This window comes from Apteryx mantelli, chromosome 17 (assembly GCF_036417845.1).
Source record: "Apteryx mantelli isolate bAptMan1 chromosome 17, bAptMan1.hap1, whole genome shotgun sequence".
Taxonomy (NCBI): Eukaryota; Metazoa; Chordata; class Aves; order Apterygiformes; family Apterygidae; genus Apteryx; species Apteryx mantelli.
Window position 1 is genome coordinate 17,094,190 of NC_089994.1, and position 25,194 is coordinate 17,119,383.

Sequence of the window (25,194 nt, forward strand, 5' to 3'; positions counted from 1 at the left end):
CGACCGGTAGTGACAGCCAGGCTCCCGCCAATTCTAAAGGCTGAGGCGGCGGGGGAGCGCGGCGACCTCTCGGGGCGGCGGTGAGGCGGGAGGGGCTTTTTTGCAAACCCTCTGCCTTAAAGCAGGTTCTTTTAGCTCCTGTGTTTCCCACGTGCTTATTGTAGGTGAACATGTGGAATGATATTGAACTCCTTGCAAACGATGATACAGGAAGTGAGAGACTCTCTGTAGGTTTAGGGCAGGAGTGTGGAACTGCCTTGTACCAAGTGGATACACTAGTTCAAATAACTTCTTCTGAGAAGGTAGACTTCATCAGAACTGCGTTTTTCTTTTTCTTAATACTTATCAGAACTTGTTTGTCATATTTTACGATGTATTCTAACTATAATAACCTTTTTCTTAGGTCTCAGTTAATCCACAGTTGTACGCATGCAGTTCCAGGGATGGCAGTATTATTGTTGTTGACAGATCAGTGGCGCTTCTTGACAGTACTGGCCAGTCTCTTCAGATGCACATTCAGTTTGGTAAGTTCACCACGTTGCAATTCAGCTAGAAGCCAAAACTGACTTTTTAAAAATATGTATAATTTTTTATAGTAAATATAAAAAAAATCTTGCATGACTATCTACCCTGTAAAAGGAAGCATTAGAATATATGCCTACATAATAAAATGTCATTTCTGGTTCTGTATGTCATTAACAAAGTATTTCTGTACAACTTAATTAGGATGCTTGTCAACTCTTCACTGAAATGGAAGTATGCCCTTTCCTGTGTTCTGATTTATCAAAGTAAATAATTCTGAAAAAGATCTGTGATACTGTATTGTCCACTTCCTGTGTTTCAAATATGAATGTCTATTAATAACAAAATCTTAATATCTGACATTTTGGCATGGAACTTTTCAGATGCTAATGTGGATGTGGTTGGTATGTGTCAGGAAAAACATTTTCTTGTGGTTGGTGAGAGAAGTGGCAATCTCCATCTTATTCACATACCGTCAAAGCAAACCTTGCTAACTAAGGTACAGTGCTTTTTCTAAACTTTTCTGAAAGCCTTTTATTCTTGGAATTTCTTGGGTTGTTTTTTTTTTCCTTCCAAATATCAAAATATAAATATTCTTGAGTTAGAACGTGTCTTCTAGTTTGAACAATCATACAGATTAGTGAGACATTTTTCTTCCCATAAATAACAAATAAGCAAAATATATCCAGGAATGCATGTATAAACAAGAACCATCTCAATGAGAACATGCAGGGTGAAGCCTCAGGACTACTGTCTCTAACCAGTTCCTTATAAAAGAAAAAAGCGTAAAGTTTAAACTGGTGTTCAGTATTTCAAATAAAGATTTTTTTAAATCAAGCATAGAATAATAGTCTCTATGTTGATTCCATTTTAGATTTTAGTTGAAAAATCTTCAAGTGAAAAGACTTATTTAAATCTCATTATTGAGAAAGATAACGCAGTTGCAGGTAAGCTTTTGAATGACTTTTTCTTTATCTAAGTTCTTGTGTCTTTTTTTTTTTAATCATCTCCCAAGGAAAAATGGCATAAAATAAATAATCAGATGCAGTTTTACTTTGCATTGCAAAATATTAGATGCAGTTATGTCATGTTGGGCCTGACTTGTAGGTCAGTGAAAACTTTGGAAAGACAATCACTTTCAGAAAATTTAAAATTCAATTGCTGTTTCAGCACATCTTTTGTAAAACTGATTGTTTTTCGTGTGAAATCTAGTTGCTAAATTATGGACAAAACACACCATTCATGTGACCCAGTACTTTATTCTGGCTCTCCACAGACCTAGTTAGTACTCTATTTGAATAGTTAGAAATATCTAGACTAATTAATAGTTACATTTTATTTCTAGTAACCTGTATGGAAAAAAGTTACATTGTCTTTTTCAGTATTTTATATGTTTGAATTGCAAAGTGAACTGCTTGCTCTTCACTATTTTGTTTGTTTTTCACTTTTTTGTTGTAGGAGGGAATTGCTTTCCTGTAAAGATACTTAACTCTCATGAATTATTTTATGAATGGCATAGAAAACAACAAACTTTCATAACTCGGTACCTCTTTCTGTCAAATATGTATGTTTTGAGATTGCACTAAACCTATGAAAATGCTCAAAAAGGCAGGATTCCCTCTGCCTGATTCCCTCTGCCTCCTTCTTGCAGCAGGCTTTAGAGTGCAGCAGTTCATGTTCTACAACCTCCCAGTCCTGTCCGTCAGAAGATTGTGCATATATTTTTTTTGCTGAAAGCCCTTAGATATTTAGAGATGTTTGATATTTAGAGATACAAGATATTTAAGCCTAGTTTCATGATGAAAACAGAATTTGCAGTCTGACGGATGCACGCAAAAATCATAATTTCAGACAAAATTCTAAGATGTATGTACTTATTCTACTCTTTTTAAGTGAAAGTAACAAGCTTTTTGTTTCAAAATAGTCTAATCTGGTGGTCAGATTTTTTCAACTATCAGTTATTTCAGTGTCCTGTTTATAAACAAGTGTTCTCTTTATAGCTATTGGATAGTTAAGTTTGAAGTGTTTGTGGCTTGTTGTTGTTGTTGTTTTTTAGGTGTCTATCATATGTTCATTCTCACAAGCAATGGATTCTTTTGTATTATGTGCCTCCCACTTGCTAAAACACAGGAAGGTAGGATGACCTACAAACCATTTGGGATTTCCATATGAACAGGGAAAGCTGTATTTAAAAAACTTTTTCCATACTTCTTTCTACTGGGGTTAAGAATCTTGTCCTAAAATATTTTGTGTAATCTTAGTTTGTTTTCAAAGGAAACTGATAGGCAACTAGTTCTATAATAAAATTATTTTTGCATTCTTCCAAAAATTGCTCTAGCTTATGTTCCAGTGAGTCATTGTTTTAGAGAGAGTACGGAAGCGGAGTTTAAGTCATAATATAATATTGTACTGAAGAATATAGAGAATAATTTTAATTTTTAATGCTATGTAAGTGTAGTTATTAGTTAAAGTTCTGTAACTCCACATTGTGATCAATAGAAATAGACCCTATCAATGATATGGGCCAATGTGTTTTTCAGAATAGTCAGGTTAGGATCAAACTATCTTATATGAAGTTGGTTGTTGTTTGGGGGAGGGGAGGATGTTTGGGTTTTTTTCTTTTGTTTTTTTTCCCTGAAAAATTCTGAAATAGGTTTTCTTTTTTTTAACACTGATTTTTTTTTTTATTTATTTTTATTTTTTATTTTTACATAGCGATTGACAATACAGATATGATTACGGCAAAGAAGGTAAGAAATACCCATTTTCTAGCATATGTGGTAAAGCACAGAATCTGTAACATAACTTTTGATCTGTGCATTTCATTGGTTACTTATTAGTTTATTATTACAACTAGTAATTGTTTTTTATTTTTTCTTTACATTAGAGAAGTGAGCAGTTAAGTTCAAAGTTTTATCCACTGATGTATAAATAACTTTTAATTTCTTTTGTTTGCCTTCCTTCCTTCCTTTCTCCCCTGCCCCCCTCCTCCCACCCCCCCAAAGTTACAAGGACAGATAAAAACAGCCTTCATTTCCACAGAAGAGTATCACAGCCTTGGCTGTCAGAATTTTGTGATAAGTAACTCAATGAACAACATCCATCTGATAATTGGGGTAAATAGCAAGATATTTATAATGATTTTTCTGTGATCAATGATGACATTTTTTTGATCTGCAACATTTATCTCTAACTGGTTGAAAAAGAACACGTACATTTTATAGACTAAGACTTGTTGTTTCTCAGTTCCTTCATTACAGATTTAAAGGCTGTAAGTTGTTCAGTCTGCCTATGGTTTTTCTCCTAAGGAAACAATTGTTGTCATTTCAGACCTGGCACTGTTATGATGGCTAGGGAAAAAAGATTTTCACCCTGGTTGTTTCACCCTTAATAAATCACTGTGGTTCCTAGATTTGACAGGCTAGTGTATTGGTAGTTTAGTCCCTGGGCTTCGAGAGACAAAGCCAAAGTTGGCAAGAGTCTTCCTATCAGGTTCCCATTCAATAAAGTCTTGTCAAAGTAACAATTTAAGGTCCCAATTGAACAAAGCATTTAAGCGTGTATTAACTAAGGGAACTAATGAATAAGTTGAAAAATTTATTTTGAAATGCTCTGGTGGACTGGAAACAAGTTCTCAGAGTTCATTGTCTGAAGCCTGTTGAATTCAATGCAATTTCTCTCAGTTGGTTCAGTATACATTTCATTCAGGTTTCATATTCTACAAGAATAAAAAATGAATGTTTTGAAATGTGGCTTGCTTTTAGAAGAGCCAAAAATGTTCTGGGATGCTGACTGTAATAATTGATGTGGTAAAGGCCATTCTTGAAATGGGAAAGGAAGAAAGCTAACTTCTAAACATAGGAGTTTTTCTGAATATCAACATTCATAGGGAAGAAAGTGTTTGGCTAGTCTTGCAACTTTCCAAATATTTTTATAAATTAAACATAATTAAAGAAGCAAACCTGTCAACGACCACATTTAATGTAAAATTCCATTTTACTTTATTAATAGGGTGAAGGTGATTATGTACTCTCCAAATGGGAGATAGATAGTACCAATAATCTAGTGTCTGCTCAAAGTTTTGCTGATTCGAGTCTGATAAAAGGTAAAAGTCTTTTTTTTCTTAATAGACAAATGTAGAATTCATATTTAATTACAGAAAGGAATATGGTATTTTCAATTACTGTATTGTATTTAATAAATACACATATACCAAATGGAAAACTTATGTTGTAAAGGTACAATCGAGATGTATGCCTCAAAACTGTTCAGTTTAACTTTATGTAAATCGTGCTTCTGTTGAAGCTAAGATTCTAATGGAACTTCCTAGGTCTGTAAAGCTAAACATTTGTATGTTTCCAATGCTTGATTGTACATTGTAAAACATTTATGCTTCAAATATATTTCTTAAATATATTAAATTTATATGAATATGGCTGGGTTTTTTTAGGTGCAGTGAAACTTCAGGTTCTTGACAATCTGCTGTTTGTTTTAGATACAGAGGTACGTATAACAGTTTAGTCTTTATTTTACTGTTTATAAAAATTGAAACAGTTTATAAAAAAATTATTTTAAAATTATAGCTCTAAAATATCTTTTATAAAATAAAGTTACCTATCTCTTCAGAGAATATGATCTTTTTTTTTTTTCTCATAGTAATTATTTAAGCTATGGAATATGTTAATATTCTGCTCCAAAAAACCAACAAATATCATCTGTGAAGAAAATATGAGATCATATCTAAATATTTCTATGTTTTTATCTAGAATACCTTGAGCATGTGGGATGTCTATACTCTTACTTTAATTTGGGATTGGCCTTTAGTACATATTGAAGAATTTCTTCTAACTACAGATTCAGATTCTTCTTCAGTCATACAGTAAGTAAGTGTTATAGCATGAATTCTGAAAAGTTGTCTATCATTACAGGAAATGTCCAGGAGTCATTTGATTTTCTATGGTAATTGATTTTTAGAATGGATAATTTCTAGTTGATCAGATGAGCAACTAGAGTCAGGCTTAGACATGAAGAGGTCTAAGAACTGAACTGCATGGTACAAAAGATCTCTTTTGCATCTCCATGTAGTCTGTTGAGATTTTTCTAGGCAGTAGGCCAACATGCTGGACTGTAGCTCAGGTATTCTTGGCTCTGCATTGTAGACAAAAAAAAAAACAAGGTGTTTTCCTCAAAGAGATTCTTTTTCTTGGTTTGCTTGTTGTTACTGCTAAGGAAGCTTGGACTGATTCCATATTATTTTGGAAATGCTTCTCTGGAATAAGGTGTGAAGTATTGCTTACAAGCCTGATGTTATAAAAAAGCTATATGGTCTGTCCTTAGAATAGATAAATAGTAAGATCTCCATTCTGCAGATGGAGAAGTTAAAACCCGGAGGTGAGTGTACTGGTTATACTACAAAAAGAGTTCACAGAAAATAAGACTCTATTGCTCTTTACCTTACTCTTGCTATTGCACACCCAAAAAAAGGAAAAAAATCAGATGTGTTAGAAAAGCTTAAAGTTAGAAATTAAATGTCCCCTACATGCTAAAACATTGTTATTTTCAGGTCCGCCATAAGATTTTTAAATATACCAGTTTCCATGGAAAACTAAATTTTATAAAACTCAGAAGCCAGAATATTTCATAGTTTTAACATAAGATTGATGCAACATATTTTGCTCTTTTTTCCTTTGTTCTGTAGGCAAGGGCTTACCAGCGTTAAACTGATAATCCTGACAGTACCCGATAACAAACAGGTACAACTTCTTTATTTGTTTTCTCTTCCTCAATTGCTATGCAATTACTGATGAAAAACAACAATAGGAGATGGCTAAATATTTGGAGCATTCAGAACTTTCAGGAGCTCAAGGTCAAAACTGAGATGTTGCCATCTAGATAATAGGATATACTGAGTGAGGGGCCATCACTATGTCTTATAAGAGAGACTAGGGCAAGCAGCTCTGCTGTTTGTTTGATTGTTTGTTTATTTTTTAATAGTAGTCAAATAGGAGACAGCAGAAAATTTTACTGTTGTCTCATATACCTTCACAGGTTTCTTTAGAGCAATATCTTTGCTGTATTCAGCATTTACCTGCTGAATAAAAAAAAAAAAATACACCTTCCATCTAATTCTATAATAACCCAGAAATGATTCTACAAATATGACTGTGGCACCAGTATACAACACTTTTTCTGACCTGCATGTTTGTGTCTTCATTTCTCTCCTGCCTTTTTTTTTCCAGATGAAAAGTCTAATGGTTTTTGCATTGCCTGCTATGCAACTGCTGTATTCTTTGGAAGTATCTATTGTTTCTTCACTCGTTCAAAGTGGGAGCTGCACAGTATGTTTAGAATTTTTTTTTGTTCTTTAAAGAAATATAATTATCTGAATAGGTATAATTATTAAAGAGGGTACTATGTTATTCTTGCTAGATTAGAATGAAATTGTGCTAAAAACTGTGCAGGAACTGTACACAAAAAGATTAAATGATGTCCCCAAAGGAAAAGATGCAACATATAGTAAACTGAACAAGTTGATTCTGAGCCCAGATCTATTAGTTTAATGTTTAATTCTGCTGCCAATTGTTCTTGCTGCTGTTATAGCTAAAAGCTATATGAAGTTTTTAATTTTCTTAGTATAAAAAGTGGTCTGGGTTTATCTGAGATGTATTTAGATTTTAGATGGAAAATCTACTTTTTCTTTCTAACTTACTTCTTTGTAAAGACTTTAACTAAAGGAGAAAGTCAAAAAAAGTTGGTGAAAACTTGATGAATTAGGAATGTTATGAAGCCTGAAGTGGAGTGGGTATGTGAGAGGATACTAAGTCAGAAGTCTAAACAATGGCTCATTATTAGAATCATGAAAGTGAATGTAGTAAAGTTTGAATCTGATATGCAATGATAGGTTGATGAAATTACTTGCCTTGTATGAAGCACTTGGCAGAAAAATTATATATGCAGCTACACTGTGGAGAAAATCGTGGCTTATATATCTCTTTTTTTGGTCTGAGATGATATATGCTCTGATATTTCTCACACTGACAGTATTCCATTTGTGAATGCAGCACAGAGGTTGAATTCTAAAAGATGTGAAGATGGATACAGTGTGGCCTGGTTATGGCTTGGACAAAAAGAAAGCGAAGAATAAGTTTAAGATGATTTGGTCATGTGGAGAGTGAATTGATGGCAGTTAAACTGGGATAGTAGAGTGGTTTCAGCATGTAGATGAAAAGTCCAGTTAAGGCCATCAGAAAATTTAGATGGTGGAAACCATCCAAGAAATAAGTTTTGGGTTTTTTTTGTTGTTTGTTTTTTTTAAAAAAGAACACCATACTTATCTGAGAGAAGAGCAGTAGTTTGTTTCCAAATTAATAAACTCTTAAGGCACTACTGTTGTGCTTTCTTATGACTGTGGTGTTCTCTTCCCCCCCCACCCCTTACTAATGATTTTTGTTACTACTTGCTACAGGATACAATATACTTCTTGGAAGGAATTCATGACAATCATCAGATGTAAGATAATGTTTTATATATCACTAGATCACCACTGTATAAAAATGGCAGTTTACTTCTACATACAGTTATTTTACAGTTGATAAACTAAAATAGTTCCCTTATCACCCTCAGTTCCCCTGAAGGCCCAGTTTCTATTGTTGTGATGAGAAGTTTAACAGAAGCTCTGCCAGAAAATAGGTACTTTTTTCCTTGAAATTTTGCTTTTTCCCATCTGTAACTTGGCACTTAAATTTAAGTATAATGCTTTACTTTATTTCACCCCTAGACTAAGTCGCTTACTTCACAAGCACAAATTCACTGAAGCTGAGAATTTTGCTATTCAGTTTGAACTGGATGTTGAGGTAAGTTGCCCATTTTTGATAATTACACTGGGAGATTAATTAGTATAGCTGAACTTAAAAGCAAAGTTTCTGCCATATAGCCCAATAGAAAGCATTTAAAATATTACAGAAACGTTGGTATGTCACATTACAAACTCTTTATAAATGAAAGCTGATTCCAAATTAGCCAACTGCATGGTGAACTATGTTTTTATTTACCATAACTAACAAACACTGCAATGGAAAGTGATGCAGAAGTACACGTTCTGATCAAAATAAGAGTTGCTGGATCAAGAGCAGGGGCATTTGTGTTTTTAAGTATCAGGAAACAGTATTGCTTGAAAAAGAGAATTCTCCTGTGCATTCATTAACATTTAGTCAGACTTCATTCAATGATTTGTTCAAATAATGCAATGTGAATGCAAAATCTTTGCTTTATTGCTGAATCTCCATAAGGTATTTGTGTAAAGGTGTGGAACTCCTTCAGTTCCTGTTAACTTTTAAGAATTATCAGGATCTCAGAGTGACACCTTCCCTAATCTCACAATAAATAAATAAACCTCAGAGCAGTGAGATTCCCCATTCCCCCATCCATTTCTGTAGGCAGCAAATCTCACTTTTCTGGTTGAGGTTGTGCTGGATTTCCTATTACAGTCTGCAGGAATAGATTGATTCTGGCAAGAGCTTTAAAAAGTCTATAGAATATTCCTTGTAGTGGAGTTGTACACTTTCATAGACAACCTGCAAATAATCAGAATTTATTTTAAAAATAACCTCTTTAATAATGAATTAATGAACAAGTGGGATTAAAACATTTTTATATGGTTAGCTTCATATTTGTATCTAATATACAGGTAGTCTCACTTAAGATTTCCTTTTGCATTTTTGATTTGTTTCAAGTATTTAATCTTTCTAGGATCTTTAACATAAACTTAACGTTGAAGGTATGACTTTACAAGATGTTATATGGAAGTATGAAGAAGACTGTTTCTTCTGCTTTACTTTTTTTTAAACAGGCTTAGCTAGTGAGACAATTCATGATTGTTAGGAACTGATAGATAATCCATTTCTGTAATGAAATCATTTGTTGCACACAGCCACGCTTCATCTCAATACAATTGTGAAGGCATGTGTTGAGTTTTCAGTTGAATACTGTCTGCTTAAAGCTGAAGTACATCAAATTGAAAACTGAGTGTTTCTTTTTTTTAAACAGCTTGTATACAAAGTGAAAGCAAACACTATTTTAGAGAGACTGGCCTCAGCTTCTGTTGGGAGTTATGGTCAAACAGTCTGGTTAGATCTTGTGAATGAAGCCAAAGAAAATCTGCAAAAAATTCAGGTACATTTTTGTGTTCTCTCCTTCCCTACTATTTTAATTCAAATTATAAAGGCACTTAGAATTAATTTAAATTTTTTCCTTAATCAAACAGGATAGCCAGTTTGTTGTGGATTACTGCATAAACGCTCCGTGGCCACTATATGAAACAACTCAAGAAATGTTAAACTACGCTAAAGTCAGGGTAAGTTCAGTTTTTTTGTTTCATTAAATCAGATTTCTTGTACCTGCTTATTCCTATTACATGCTCCTGTACAACTTGAGGGGGACGTTTTCAACAAAATAACAGTTATTCAGAAAGTAAATGTGTTATAGATTGTATATTACCAAATATGAAGAAGAAGCAAAGCTTGTTCTAATCTAGTTCTTGCTGTTAACAGCACACATGATGGTCATGTTGACTAAAAACAGCAAAAAAAAAAAATTGCTTCTGAGTGTACCTGCAGTCTATGGGCTAATTATCTACATAACTTATGTATGTGAAGGGATTTTTTTTTTTTTTTTTGCTGTTTTCTGCATAAGGGCAAAAAAGGGATTGCAGTTTTATTTTCACATCAGAAAGCAGGTTTTAGTTTGGAGTAGCAGTCTTTTTAAGTTCCTTTTACTTTCAGGACTAAAAGCGCAAAATATGTGATTCTCTCCCCTGCCAAACATTTTAGTCTTTCCCACCTTATCACATGGAACTAGAGATGCACATGATCTGTCTAATCCTGCATGCATGTAGAAATCCAATCACAGCCCAACACTGTAGAATAAAGTGCACAATTTACAGAGGTGCTAGGTTTTTGCTAGTGTCCTCATTAAATTCATGCTACTGTCTGATACGTTCTGCAGCAACTGAGTTGTCAGCCAAATTTTCCTGTATTTGTTTCAGATCTTGAAGAAAGATGACAGAACCATTGCTCCGTCACCTGATGGGGCCTCAGTATCCATAACTGAGGTGAGGACAAACTTTGCAGCCCTGTTGTTTACCATATGGTAAACAATTATGATGTAGGATTTTAAAAAACTGTACTACTGTCTAACTTTTTTAAAACCTAAATATTATATTTTAAAATATGAGAGTAAATCACAATACTGACAGCTTTCAGAATTAAGTGATTCTTTCAGCCATAGAAAGATCCATTTTTGAGTGTTCCAGAATTTGGAGGATAAAACTTTCTTAGGGGCTTCTAGTTACTTATTTTATTTCTTAGTTATTCTTGTATACTGCACAGCTTTCATCCAGCTTCAAGAAGAATCAGTGAAAAATGTTTATAGAAATGAAATTTTGGATTAGTCTTTTATTAGACAAAACTGTATTACATATGTAACTAACTGAAATTCTTAAAGCCTTTTCCCGCATCTCTCCTTTATGATGGTTTTTCTAACCATGTAATATTGTTCCTCAGTAATCCAGATATTGATCTTAGTCTCTTGTCTGCATACAGGTATTGAGAGCTCAGGCAAGGCTTACCACTTTCTATGGAGCCTTTGGACTAGAGAAATTCAGGTTTGTTTTTAAGATTTGTTAAGATTGAAGGTAAATTTAATTACAATGGTTAAAGTATCTGCAATTGAAACTAAGATTTTTAAACTTTAAATCCTTTCTTTTCTTCCTGAAGTTTCCCTTCCTCCACTGCGGAGGATGGGAAGTTGAGTTAGCCTGTATGTTGAAAACATGTATTATTTATTGCACATGAACTGTCTTGTGTAGATATATATCTATAGATATTTTTAAATTTATATTGGAGGCGTGTAATTCCCTCCCTCCCCATTTAACACAGCCCTTATCTCTTACAGCACATAGCACTAGCTAGAAAAGGGTTTTTTCCCCCCCTTTCTTTTTAATATTGATGTATAATAATAGGATTTCTTTTCCTTCTCTAACTTGCAGTGGTATTGCTTGGACAGAATTCTTGAATAATGAAGACATTTTCAAGAATATCCTTTTTCAACTAGAAGAAGGAAATTTACCTTGTGCACAGTACCTTTGGCTTAGGCATCAGGTGAGAGGACATAGCCATCTCTTTGGTGTTTATGGAAGATGTTAAGTCCCTTTAAACTTTCCAGCCTAACTTAGGGTCAGACTGATACTGTTATGAAACAGCTTCTCAAAGAAGCAAAGGTCTATGGCAGAATCTCATCTGTTATCACAATGATTCCCTTCTCATCCTTGGAAAGCTGAATGTGCTATTGATTTAAGAATGAACTGGTATTTCTGATATCAGAATGCATGTTTCTATTGCATATTTCTATGCATATTTCACTGTCTGAAGGACAATAATTCTACGATTTATTCTGTGATTTATTCTGTGGTGGTTGTAATCTTCTGTTCACCTTCTTGGGAGCACAGCTCTTGGTCACTTACAGAATTTCTAAGTGGCATTTGCTGGCTACCTTGCAAGTCCTTTATAAACAATCATATAGACTCCTTACTCTGAATGACAGATTCATAATAGTGGCTACAGGGTATTATATTACTTAGTGCAGAACTTCCAAGTCCACATCTCTTATTTTCTTAGTATGATAGAACTATAGGACAAGTCCTAAAGTAAAAGTATAATTGTGCCACCGTAATTAGCAACAAAATTGCTTCAGTTAGGTCATGTTTAAGAAGACCTTACTCTAGTTTTTCTGAACAGAGTTTTCTGGGAGAGGGTTGTTTGTTTCTGGGATTTTTTCTTTTTAATTCCTATCTATGCATGCTGAGATTTTTCTCTTTGTGTTTGTGAAATATAGTGTTTCTTTGTATTGGTGGAGCAGTGTTACAAAGTATCAAGTAAAGCTCTACAAAGTATCAAATAAACTCTATAAACCTATTATTTGTTCCATTTTAATATTTTAGGCAGACTTTGAAAGCAGCTTTGATGAGAAAATGCTAGAGAACCTGCTTAATGCCATCCATGTCACTGTTCCTTTAAAGGAACTGTGCTTGTGGCTTAAAAATGTTGTGATCCCTTTTTTAAGAAGAGTTGTGCCAAAGGGACAGGTAAGACTACTAAAGAAATGTCATTACAGACTTAAATACAGAATGTAATTTTCTCAAACTAAGACAATTTTATAGTCAGACCTACAGAAATTGCATTTTTTTTTAAATGTCAGAACCCTATTCTTGCCTTTTTAAAAGAATTTTTCCCTACAGTTTTGTCTTAAAGGAACTCATTTCAAATATAATTTCTAATAGCAAATTTTGTTTTGATAAATAGTATAACTCTAACTGTATTTATTTCAGAAAATATTAGCAAAATGGCTGGAACAAGGTGCTCGAAATCTTGAATTAACTGATAAGGTCAGTCAAACTGCAGAAACTCTGCATGTCTTGTAGTTCTGTATGTGTAATATAGTTTGCTAATGTCAATTATTTTGAACAGGCAAATTGGCCAGAAAATGGGCTCCAAATGGCAGAGACTTTTTTTACAAGTAAAAATCATGGTGAACTGGGAATGACAACTTTCTACCAGTGGAATCCTTTGGTAAGAAAGGTGACTGATATATGATCACTTGGTATTAAGAAACTTCTGAACATATGCTCTGTGCTAGAATTGGAATGAATGATGATTAGATCACTATTGTTTTTGGTGAGGAATGACTGAATTCAGTGAAAGGAAGTAACTGAGTTCCAATCTTCTTGAGGTTAAACCTTTTAAAAAAATCAGTGCAATGTTAATACCCTTAATAAGTATATTAATAGTCTAAACATGCATAATATACTTGAGTGTTTTGTAATGCACAAATAAGCTTACATACTACAGAAACCTTAAATTCCAGTAAAGAACCTCCATGTGAACCTAAATCAGAAACGCGTATCATCTCTATCAAAAATTTTGGAATTTTTTTGCTATTAACCATGTGTTATGGTCTGGAGAAAACGGGTATCTTAGAATCAGCTAGCTGTGAGGTTATGAATATTGAGTTATGTAGATACAAATAAATCATGTATGTTATATCCTAGGTATACCAGCATCTATAAAAGTGGTAGCAAGAAAGTGGAAAACTGATAAAGCTTAAAGCTAAACAGCTGTACTGAAAACAAGGACATTCTGTATTCATTAAATCTACTGTCTTAAACTTCTGAATCCCACATGTGAAGCACGTGAAGGAAAGGCTTCCTCTGTTAAGCCCCATTTTCAACAGGCAGCTTAAACTTTTCATTGTATGCCCTATGAAGGTAACAATTCAGCACAGAGATTCATAAAGTATGCAAAGCATAAAAATTGTATGCAAGGTTTCTCAGGAAATCAGAAAAAACAGGGCTTCTACCCCCAAGAAAGGGTCAGTTGTAGGCACATTGCCCTTGATAGCCATTTGTCTAAGCTGTCTGTAAAGACTTTCAGTGAATGAAATGCTCATGCCTCTTCCCTATGCAGGGTGTTCTAGTGCTGCACTAGCCTTATCTTTAGAAAGATTTCTTGTTTTGTTTTGTTTTGTTTTTTAACATCGTACCAGAAATCCTTGCTGCATTGTAAGTCGATTATCCTTATACCAGAAATGTGGAGAATAAATTTTCTTCCTCTTTATGACAGCATTTAACTGATTTGAAGATTGTAGTAAGTCATCTAATGTTTCACCTATGAACACCGTTTCAGATATGTGGTGACTGTGAAGAGGCGCATCGGTTAAAGAAGCTGGTAAATGATCTACAAGAACTGATAAATCTGTACAGAAAATACAACTGCAGGCTGGCACTCTGTGATTTTGAAAGGGTAATTATGCAGGCACTTCACAAACAATGCTTTTGAGTAGTGGATAGTTCTGATAAATCCTATCCTACAATGTTTTTCTCCTTGAAGCTAGGCAGAATGAGAATCCTGAAATTTTCATTTAATTGGTTAATCCTGTGTTCATAAACCGGTAAGGCTATTTGATACATTGTGTTATAAATTTTGTTTCAATGGGGTATAAGTGTATAATGTGACGTGGTACTAAGAAAAGGTATGACTTAAACTCCATTCATTTGCAGTTCATGGCAAGTCATATGTACTAAGTCCTGGCACAATCATTAGCAACAGAGAAATTAGAAGTACAACTGAACAATAAGGGTCTTTGTAAAACGAAGATTTGGGGTGTTCGCTTTATTTTCAGCTAAACAGATGCTAGTTTCACAGATCTTTCAGTTGATTTATTTGGGCAGTAGATGTTGAACTAGGTCACTGGAGAAATAAAGAATCATGTTCTAACCTGCCATTGTTCTACTTGCTGCCCAGGAAAATGCAACTACTATTGTGTTTCGCATGTTTGATAAAATTTTGGCACCAGAGCTTGTCCCATCCATTTTGGAGAAGTTTATAAAACCCTACCTGTGCGAACATAATCTACAAAAAGATGAACTGCTCTTGCAGTATATAAAGGTATTCATATTTTCTCTCTTTTGAAGAATGTGTGAATGCAAGCAGGAAATCAAATCTGATTTGGCCAAACCATTTTTAGTTACGCTTGAATTTTAGGATCAGCTTTCAGATTAGCTTACTTCTGTTAATAAACTTACTGAAAGTTAATATTTCAGCAATAGATAAAAGATAAAAGAGAGAATAGCCAAATCTGTCCTTTAGTATCCAGAAACCTTTTCATTGTTGTTTATGTCATAGGATATTCCTGGCTTTTCTGAATTCAAATACCCTAATCTTCTTTATCAAAATATGCAGGATTTGCTAGAACGCTGTCGTACACGGTCTACTTCAGTATTTGAAACTGCATGGGAGGCAAAGGCAATAGCTGTCATTGGCTGCATCTCCGATACAGATGTATGTATGTTTTGCAAAATAGTCATTATATGGCTCTAATATATTAGTTCAGAATGAAAAACATGATTTTTACCTAGGAACAGTGAGTGGTATGAAGAGGACCAAATACTATGCTGTTTTTTTATTTTATCTTAATAATCTTCTCTCACGTCATGTTCTTTGCTTGATCTGACAGCACGCATGTTTCCTTTATCTTAGAATGGTTTGTTTCTACTTCATTGCCACTTTTGGTGGGCAGTTGTGGAAATGGCATTCAGCTAACAATTAACCACTCTCAACACGTAGGATCATGAAATGAGGTCCAGAATTGTGGTCATGGGGAGACTGGTTAGTGAGGCAGTGTCTTGCTTTATTGTTGAACAATCCAAATTACTTGGGTTACTTCAGTTTTGTACATCTATCTGTTTGGAGATATTCTGTGTCACCTTCAGCATTTTCTTGAATAATAACATTTGAGGGTGCTCTTAAAATGCATTAATATTGCATGAGCAGCTGCAAAGTTTATAGTAAGCACTGCACACTATATACTATAAATGTTATAGTGAGATGCCTTAATGAAGTTAAGAAACAGAATTCAAGATACCTGTAAATTAGTTAGCTTCTACCTTTGAAAACTGTAAAAGACTTTGTAAGATGTTTTACATGACTAAGTATCTTGCTAAAGATAGGGAAAATGTTCTCAAACGTATCTTAAACAAATGTTATAGAAACTTTGAAATAAGGACATACATACAGAACTTACAGCATAGTTTTGATGACATCACATGGAAAACTCACCAATTCTAGTATGTATGAAACTTGAGCTCTACAGTGTCATAAATTGCCATACCCATTTTCTAATCTAACTTGACACATCATATTATGATAATGATATTCCCTTTATGCAAGTGGAGATTGGGCCAGGAAATAAAATGCTTATCTAAATGAATCACATGTGAACAATACTTCAAGAGATTACCTGATAACTTATTTTGAAAAATAATTTCTTTATTTTCTTTTATAGCTGAAATTTGATGCGGTTCTGCAGATAATGCATGGTGCGATGGTACCATGGAGTGCAGCAGTGGAGCTGCTGGTAAAGCAGCATTTGGAAATGAATCATTTCAAGTAAGGCAACATCCCACACTCTACCTCTCATCCATCAGATGATTCTATGTATACTTTCAACAAGAATTTCTCATTTTCTTTTAAAAAAAAGTTATGTATCATCTGATGTATTATGATGCTCAAATCTAAGTAGCAAGGAAGTTAGCAATGGTCTGATTTGTCCACAGAGTAAAGTTATTGCAGGAAAGTTACCAGCTGATGGAGATGAAGAAGCTTTTGCGAGCCTATGGGATAAGAGATACTAATCTCTTAAAGGACAAGCAGATGATAATGGTAAATGATCAGCACTTCTCTTATGACTTCTATTAAGCAAAAATCTGTATGCTTATCTGCATGTATTTTGATGAGGTATTAAAGGCCAGATTTTGAAAAAGAACTTAGCAGTTCGTACCTGCCATCTGTTATCAACATCCATTTACTTGTATGGCTGGGACTTCCTTGTGCTGTCATTTTTCTTAACAAGGTACCTGAATCTGAACTGATCAGTTGAGAATATTTTAAATCCAGTCTTAAGTCTTTTTTCAATAACTGTATGAGTTTGGTTTGGTTTCTTTATGCTTGGAATAAATTAATCTTGTTCTGCATGCTTGCCTGAAAGCCACCAAGTGATTTTTAAGTGATTTTTATTTAAGAACTAGAAGATCTCAGATAGCCTATACTGATTAGCACAGCACTGATGATCTAGTGCTTTCCACAGGGGGGAGAGAAAAGAGGGAGGGAAGCTAAAGAAATGTCAGGCTACAACCTCTTAAGCCTCCCAGTCTGATTTCTCCTAAAGTCACTGCATACAATGTTTGGGGATTTTTGTTTTCAGTGTCTCCCCTTTAACAGGGAGAAAATACGAGCATTCCTGTTAAAGTCCTTTGCCATCTTGTTGAACTAGATGAGGCCCCTGAATTTTGAGAGTTCTAGGATAATTTGTACATCTATACCAACTACATAATTCTCTTTCTCCTAGCCCAAACCCAGTTAGTATTTAATCAAATTTTGTCTACAGGCAACTTCTAGATAACTAACTTGCTTGGTATGGGCTGTATAATTATAACACGGAATTATTTTATATAAATGACTTACTTTGTTATCCTATAACTAAAGCTAAACTCCTTATCTGTTTTCCTCTTACAGAGGCTGGTGAAATACATTCTAAAACAAGATACCCCTACTTCTTTAGAAGATGCTTTGAAAATTGTGGCAGCATATATGTTGCCTGCTGTGGAAGTCTACATCCTGAGAATGATAGACCTGATTGACAAAGAAAGGGTACTGAAATACTTCATGTCACTTGATATCAGTATTTAAAGACACTGTGCCTGTTTTCCAGAACAGGGGCAACAGTTGTACTATTTGCTGAAGTCTTATACACAGTTTTCATGTTTGTATTTTGTTACAGTTCTGCTAATTGTACACGTAATTACCTATACTTAACATTGAAAATTAGACCTTTGTCAGAGTTTTGAACATAGTGAACCCTCCTTCATTTCCCACCAAAAAAGATAAAAACAATGTCCCATATATATAAGACAAGCTTTGAAGTGAAGTATGCTACCTAATTTTCACATTTCACAGAGCTACCTACTCTTTCTGCTGGAATTGCTTTTGAGCAAGTTGCTTTCTTGCTAACAAGAAAAAAAGATTCTTTCTTCTGAGTTGGTAATGCAACATGATACCCCACATCAAAACATAGCTGCTTCTGTGGTATTAAGGGTGCCTAAGTTTTGTATGTACCACAGACTGTATGACTTGTGATACAGGGTATTGAATGTTCCAAGCTTAAGACTTTCCTGTTGCATTCAAACAAAACAGGTTCCTTTTCTGTCTAGAAGTGTTAATTTTAAGACACAGTTTGGGGGGGGGGGGGACTAAGAGATAAGTGCAATTTAAAGATTACTAAACTAGAACATTTAACTTTGCTGCATTACAATAGGTATCTTTAATTACCAAATTGGTGATTACTTCTATAATCTGTGGTTATCCCTGGTTATGTTATTATGATCTCTTTGACTTGAAGAATAGGAGGCTTTGAATCAAATTAACAAACCTTGCAAAATACAGTTTCTTACGTTAACACTTGTTCTGTCCTATTAGCACATCACATGCACAATTCTTGATAATCATACTGTTTTAGAAACATTGCATAAATGCCAATGAGCTATTTTGCAAGACTGCATTTTAATTTGCCTTTTATCACTCTCAGCAAGTAAACACATAGATTTTACTGAATGCTTCATAGCTTTAGCGAAAATTATTCAGGAGTTTAAGGAAGTCATGTCATGGTAAGTGTATTTTACGAGGACATTTGAAGTTCATCAACAGAGCATAAATCTTATCTACTGGGCCATCATGCAAACACTGAAGTAAAGAAACATGCATAACTTAGCTGCTAAGAAAATTAAACCCTTCTACAAGAAAATGCTCTTTTCTGTTTTGCTTACTTCTGATTTTATAAATAAATAAATATATATATATATATATTTTTTCCCCCTGCAGGGAGAGGAATCTCTGACTCTATTAAAATCTCTGACTCTTGCTGAAGCTGAGAAAGTTGCGGAGAGATTGACTGTATGGGGGACACTGGTATTGCAGAATAAAGCAGATAATTCTGAGGAGGTACTAAGTCTTTTCACATCATAAAGTGTGTGCATTAATTATTCTAAATACTCTTCCTACCCAGATGCTCTAAAAAAAAGTTAGGGAATGAAAATGTAAAAGCTGTGTCTTTCGGCAAAGAGGGCCAATGAATTGACCCTGTTTTGAGCAGAAGGTTGGACTAGGTGTCCTCTGGAAATTTCTTCCAACCTGAATTATTCTGATTCTGTATACTGTAAAATTACTCTATGTTATTTTTAAAGGCATCTCCACCCAGTGGCATCACCATCTGAATTCAGTTAATACTTTTATAAATCCTACTGCACTATTATACCTCAAGTCTTACATGTTTTCCAATTCTTACTTTAGTTGCTTTGAAAATATGTATTCAAAAACTGTAGAAGGTGTGGCTTTGCCACACACCAAAGTGGGATGAAGCACTGCAGTTGACAGTGCGCATCATTAGCTTGCAACCACAGAGGAGAAACCTTTTTCAACAGTTGTTTTAGGGGATTATTCTGGGAAGGGGAAAGAAGAACAAAGGGGGAAGAGCGAAGAGAGTTCCAAAATTCCTGTGAGATCTAATAGACTGTAGTGGAGTACATATATATTGCAGCTATAAAATACATGCTATTTCTATAAAGGATGTATATTTACAATAAATTTCTATTCCCTTGCTTTTCAATTGGTATTATTTTAGAGGTGAGAATTGTTGCTCAAGATATTTGCAGAACATTGCATAATATTTTAATAGAGCGAAAGCCTGAGAATCACAGCCTGTTACTGGCAACATTTTGACCAAAACAAAACCTTAACCTTTCCCTTTCCTTCAGCGCAAAACACAAATGTTTATGACAAAGACTCTCGTGGAAATCCTTAAATTCCTGTTTAGCATTCAAAAAGGTAAGTTATAACTTGCAAATCTTTTATTTTGTTTGTAAGTGGAGTCAGGAAGTAATTGTTTTTGTCCCCCAACAGAAAATCCTCTGAAGAAAGATGAATGTGAAGCAAACCTGAAAATGTTTGAAACACTTGCTACCCTGCAGGTAGGTATTTTCATAGCTTCAAACTACTTTTGATTTACTGTAGTTGTTTCAATTGTTCTTATAATGTGGATGATATCAAAAATTTATTGTTTACAACTTTTGTGCAAAAGGTATTTGTATTAGTGAATTCAAATAGATTGTAAGGCTACATCTATGCTACCAAATTAAAGAGTGTCAGGTCAAGTACCCAAGCACTAGAACTCAGTTATCCTCTTAAACTGTTAGCCTGTCTGGAATGCCAACTAGTGCAATCCTAGACAATTCTCAGGCGCAGCATTGGTGTTAGAATCAGCCAGAGATCATTCTTAATAGACTCTCCGGGTGCTCCTGTTCTATGCTTTAAGACTTTGATTAATCAAAGACTGAATCTGGTTAACTTCCGAAAATACAAATGTAAAAGGAGATTGAAATCTATGCTTTAAGCCCAGGTCTTCTGCTCAAACACATTATTATTATTATTATTATTATTATTATTATTTTTAAGTCACTCTATCATAGGCTGAATCACTCTGTCATAAAAGCTGAAGCAGTATCTTGCTGTTGATCAAACATTGTTCACATTGCTTAAAGTATTTCCTAACCATATCTCTGCCTTGTTAGAAAGGAGGTGGCTAAAATTGCTTACACATGCAGCATGCAACACTGTGCTTCTGGCAAGAAGCGACAGAACTTCATGATGTCCATTTAAAGCGAAAAGTTGGATATTCTCATACATCAAAGATTTCATGATAAAGTACTATAGTGTTTTATTAAGGTTTCGTTATGGTTTGTAAAATTAAATTATTTAATACTGCATTTGAGCAAGCAGTATCTTTTTTCTTTTTTCTTTTTTTTTTTTACCTTGCTTAGCCACTACCAAGCAAAATTCTCTAATTTATTACATAAATCGTAGCACTTGATAGAAATGAGTAAAATCAACCTTTTACTGAAACTATTCCTATAAGAATGAAACAAGAAATAAAAGCATTTTAACAAAGACAACAAAAATTTCCAAAGAAAGTCACATGAATAGAAATGTCATCGTATTTTTTTGTTGTTGTTGCAGGAAGATTTTGATATCTTTCTTTCAGTCAAAGATTTCAGGAATCCTTCGCTGATGTCTAGGCTTCTTGAGGAGCACATAAAAGCTTATGAAACTGTCAGATCTCTATCAAAGTCTAAAAAAGTGCAAACAATGAATTGTGATTCAGAAGATGGTAAAACAAAGAACCGTTCCACTGGGTCAAGGTTGTACAGACTGGCTTTGCTCCTGCAAAGGACAGAACAAGAACTGGGAGAAAAACTGGCCTTGAGAGCATTAGATGCTGGAAAAGTTGAAGACTCTATGAAAATATGCAGGTAAAATTGCAGAGGTTTTTAGGAGTTTAATTCTTTTTTAATGGGCTTTTCTGTATCTGTTTCTGATACTTTGTAGAAGTAAGTAGATATAGAACAACGGAAAGTTTTGGTTTTGTTGGGGAGGGGGGCGTTCATAAAAGGAAGAGGAATGTTTAAGCAATATGCTCTTCTTTTTGTAGAAGATTTTAAGCATAGCGTTGTATTGTATTCTCTGAAAACTGTAATTATTTTTTGCCATAGCATGATTACTAAGTAACAAGACTTCCTCACAGTTTTATAGCGAGGTAAAGCATCATCATCACAATATTAAATAGCTGTTGTGAGAGCTTTTCAACTCCTGCAAGTGGAAGAAAACCATTGTATACTGGCCATACAATGTCACGGGTTTAACTGGTGTCTGCCCCATGCTTACCTTGTCAGTTCAATATTACTACCCCCATCCCCAAGAGAAAAATCAGATGAAAAAGTTAAATATATTTCTTATTTTCAGTAGCGTGTTCACTTCAGTATTTATCTCTAAGGCAAGCTCCATTGTACTTTTTCACCTCAGTCAGAGAAGTTTTAGCTGCAGTGAATCATCTAGGTGAAATAATTTAAGCAGAATTTGTTTCTATTTGATGCCCTTTTGTATTTTTATTTGCCTGTGGCCTAAAATAAAGGCCTTTTTTAAATCTATTTTTTAATAGGGAGTTCTATGAAAATCACTGTAATGAAGAAACAGGGAAGCTACTCTTCTCAGCATGTCAAAGGCTTTGTCATATGTTAGGAGCTGATGTTCCAATGATCACCCCTAAAGATACGAATCTTCCAGCAGCGATCTATGAAATGGCTTGCCAAGCAGCTACCATATGCAGTCCTGGTAATTACTATTATTGTTTATTTGTGTTCATGTTGGAAAAAACATCTTTCCAAACAACTTTTTTCAAATGAACATGAAAACAAAGTGAACTTCTACCCATGCCTCTGCAAAAATAGGTGATGCAAAAAAACTAGTTTTCTTTTAATAGGGCATATAAGCCTTTCATTAATAGTATGCTAATGATATTAATGTTTTTACAGATTTGCTATTAGACTCTCTGGAACTATGTAAATATACTTTGGCTGCCAAGGATATTTACAGACAATGCCAAATAGAAAACTGTGGATTTACAGCAAAGGTAATTTCTTCGAACTTACACATATTCACAAAATATATCTTTTTTTTTTTTTTAATGCCTTCATTAGGGCCACTAAGATGATTAAGGGACTGGAGCATCTCTCATACGAGGAAAGGCAGAGAGAGCTGGGCCTGTTCAGCCTGGAGAAGAGAAGACTGAGGGGGGATTTTATCAATGTGTATCAGTATCTGAAGGGAGGGTGTAAAGAAGATGGGGCCAGACTCTTTTCAGTGGTGCCCGGCGATAGGATGAGAGGCAACAGGCACAAACTGGAACACAGGAAGTTCTGTCTGAACATGAGGAAAAACCTCTTTGCTGCGAGGGTGACAGAGCACTGGCACAGGTTGCCCAGAGAGGTTGTGGAGTCTCCTTCCTTGGAGATATTCAAAACACACCTGGACACAATCCTGCGCAACATGCTCTAGGTGACCCTGCTTGAGCAGGGGCGTTGGACTAGATGATCTCCAGAGGTTCCTTCCAACCTCAACCATTCTGTGATTCATTGACAATTCTTTCACATTCCTCTAGCAATATTTGATCAGTTCGCTAAAAAAACTACAACTTAAAACTTTCCTGAATATGCCAGTGCAAAGAGTAAACTGAAGTGAGCACTAAAAGCAGTGCAGCAGTGGCACAAGCACAAGTGGTTATTCACCACTTATGTTTCAGTATACAAAATCCTGCTAATGCAACTCTGAAAATAGCAGTGCTTTAACTGAAAAGCTGTTGCCAAGACTGCTAGAGAGCATAGAAATCTGACTTTATAAAAGCTTTTTTTAAAAATGGCGAAACAAGGCAGGCAGGGTTTGTTTGTTTGTTTTTAATGTATGTATTGTTTCTTAAACACACGTATTATGTGAAAGCATTTCCAACAGTTTTGTAAAATTTTAAGACAGATCAAATTCTTGAATAGCATCTTTGTTTTTTGTTCAGGTCAAGCAGTGCTTTGGGCTGTTTAAAATGAATGGGCTCTTACAGTTCAAGTGGAGTAGATCAAAGCAGATAGGCAAGCGTATTTATGCACTGAATGTTATTATTTTTGTCTAAATAATCAACTTGAAAAATGTTTGCCTATAATATGAATGTTTATGCTGAGCCTCCATTAAATTAATGATGAATGAGTTTTGGCTTTGAAACTAAATGCAACATTAAAGAGAAGTGTGGTAAAGTATATAGGTAGGAAATCTCTTCAATCCTATTTAACAAAAAGTAGTATAATAGAATCTATTTTCAAATGTAAGATCATGTTCTATTCCTATGTTGGAAAACTGTATTCTTTTGCAATGCTTAGTTTGTTAGTAGATATACCGGCTAGGTGTTCTTTTGATTACTTAAACTATTGACAATGTTCTTATTTAGACAACAGCTTTTGGAGGAGATAAAGATCCTTATGAAGAGTGGACTTATGATGACTTCTTTAATGAAGACGGGATAGTTCTTGATCCACAGATAGCTCTTCCAGTTGCATATGAAACTATTGCTTCTCTTCTGCCTATTTCTGGTAAACTTTTTCCTGAATATTGAGTCAATATGCAATCTATACTTCATACATATATATATATTTTTTAATCTAGGAGCAGAAATAATTCCACACATGTGGAAATTAACACCTCAGAAATCACTATTGGGGGAACTTGTGGAAGAAGTATCCATTGAGGGGGCTGTAGAATATAGAGATGGCTTCTTTATGTTCTGGTTCAGGAAAACTCTGAACTGCAAATACCTGAAGACTGATAGTGCTCTGGAGAAGTATTACTATAAGCTTGCCTTGTTCTTATCTTCTTTAGACTTCTTTTGGTGGCCACTAGCAGAGACAGGATTTTAAGCAAGATAAGGTTCATGTTAGATCTAGAATGATTGTCTGTATGTTGAACACCATTGTAGATGAACACAACTTTTTGAAAACTTCAAGTATTATGAACAAAACTCTACACTGTTGTAGGTGCTGAAAAAGACACTGTAGAGTTCTGTAGATGCAGCACTGAATATTTTAGGGTTAATTACTTTTAGGGTTTGGGGGGGAGATATAAATACTTTTTCCTAATGTGTCATTGGTGTATTAAAAAGCACTTATTTGCAAATATTATTTCATAGGGCTAAATCTACCTTTAAGGGATATGCTTATTTGGTTTAATCATATTTATTACTTTCACAGATAAATGTTTACATTGGCTGCCCTATCAAGGCAAAGGGATTTACACATAAAGAATTTACTCAAAACTGCTGGCTTGTATTCCTTTATGCATTTGAAGAGATATTCCTTCCTATAAAATGACTTATAATTAGGCTCAGAAAAAAAAATAGCAGTCCTGGCTCTTACAATTCATGTGAATTCTGTTCTTACCCAGTGCTTATTTTATGTACTTTTCTTACCCAGTTCTTATTTGACGTAGTGTCCTTGAAGTATAGTATTTTTAAATTACTTCCAGGATTCATAATGTTGCTGAGATCTTGGCACATTACTGACATATATTTATGTGTCTTTCAGAGAAAAAGCTGTATCCTTTGGATTCAACAAGCTTGGCAAACTGTGCATTTACTAAAGGT

General features: G+C 34.5%; 1 protein-coding gene across 6 annotated transcripts in view; it reads left to right on the forward strand.

Moving 5' to 3' along the window:
- Window positions 1-164: 164 nt before the first annotated feature.
- KNTC1 (kinetochore associated 1) overlaps window positions 165-25,194 on the forward strand; it is a 43,387-nt gene continuing 18,357 nt past the window's right edge. For 5 of the 6 annotated variants that reach the window (XM_067307277.1, XM_067307279.1, XM_067307278.1 and 2 more), the window contains exons 1-33: window positions 2,583-2,656; window positions 3,238-3,272; window positions 3,528-3,638; window positions 4,534-4,627; window positions 4,973-5,025; window positions 5,289-5,401; window positions 6,221-6,275; window positions 6,762-6,860; window positions 7,988-8,031; window positions 8,146-8,211; window positions 8,300-8,375; window positions 9,568-9,693; window positions 9,785-9,874; window positions 10,565-10,630; window positions 11,121-11,182; window positions 11,567-11,678; window positions 12,518-12,661; window positions 12,905-12,961; window positions 13,044-13,145; window positions 14,259-14,375; window positions 14,877-15,020; window positions 15,315-15,413; window positions 16,417-16,520; window positions 16,688-16,793; window positions 17,646-17,780; window positions 19,008-19,127; window positions 19,940-20,009; window positions 20,085-20,152; window positions 21,198-21,490; window positions 22,177-22,349; window positions 22,550-22,647; window positions 24,007-24,148; window positions 25,136-25,192. In XM_067307277.1, coding sequence (XP_067163378.1) covers window positions 2,590-2,656; window positions 3,238-3,272; window positions 3,528-3,638; window positions 4,534-4,627; window positions 4,973-5,025; window positions 5,289-5,401; window positions 6,221-6,275; window positions 6,762-6,860; window positions 7,988-8,031; window positions 8,146-8,211; window positions 8,300-8,375; window positions 9,568-9,693; window positions 9,785-9,874; window positions 10,565-10,630; window positions 11,121-11,182; window positions 11,567-11,678; window positions 12,518-12,661; window positions 12,905-12,961; window positions 13,044-13,145; window positions 14,259-14,375; window positions 14,877-15,020; window positions 15,315-15,413; window positions 16,417-16,520; window positions 16,688-16,793; window positions 17,646-17,780; window positions 19,008-19,127; window positions 19,940-20,009; window positions 20,085-20,152; window positions 21,198-21,490; window positions 22,177-22,349; window positions 22,550-22,647; window positions 24,007-24,148; window positions 25,136-25,192 — 3,298 coding nt within the window. In that variant the 5' untranslated portion in view covers window positions 2,583-2,589. Of the gene's footprint in view, window positions 303-403; window positions 525-905; window positions 1,022-1,396; window positions 1,470-2,578; window positions 2,657-3,237; window positions 3,273-3,527; window positions 3,639-4,533; window positions 4,628-4,972; window positions 5,026-5,288; window positions 5,402-6,220; window positions 6,276-6,761; window positions 6,861-7,987; window positions 8,032-8,145; window positions 8,212-8,299; window positions 8,376-9,567; window positions 9,694-9,784; window positions 9,875-10,564; window positions 10,631-11,120; window positions 11,183-11,566; window positions 11,679-12,517; window positions 12,662-12,904; window positions 12,962-13,043; window positions 13,146-14,258; window positions 14,376-14,876; window positions 15,021-15,314; window positions 15,414-16,416; window positions 16,521-16,687; window positions 16,794-17,645; window positions 17,781-19,007; window positions 19,128-19,939; window positions 20,010-20,084; window positions 20,153-21,197; window positions 21,491-22,176; window positions 22,350-22,549; window positions 22,648-24,006; window positions 24,149-25,135; window positions 25,193-25,194 lie in introns of those variants that run through there. The other variant, XM_067307282.1, reaches the window with a different exon arrangement.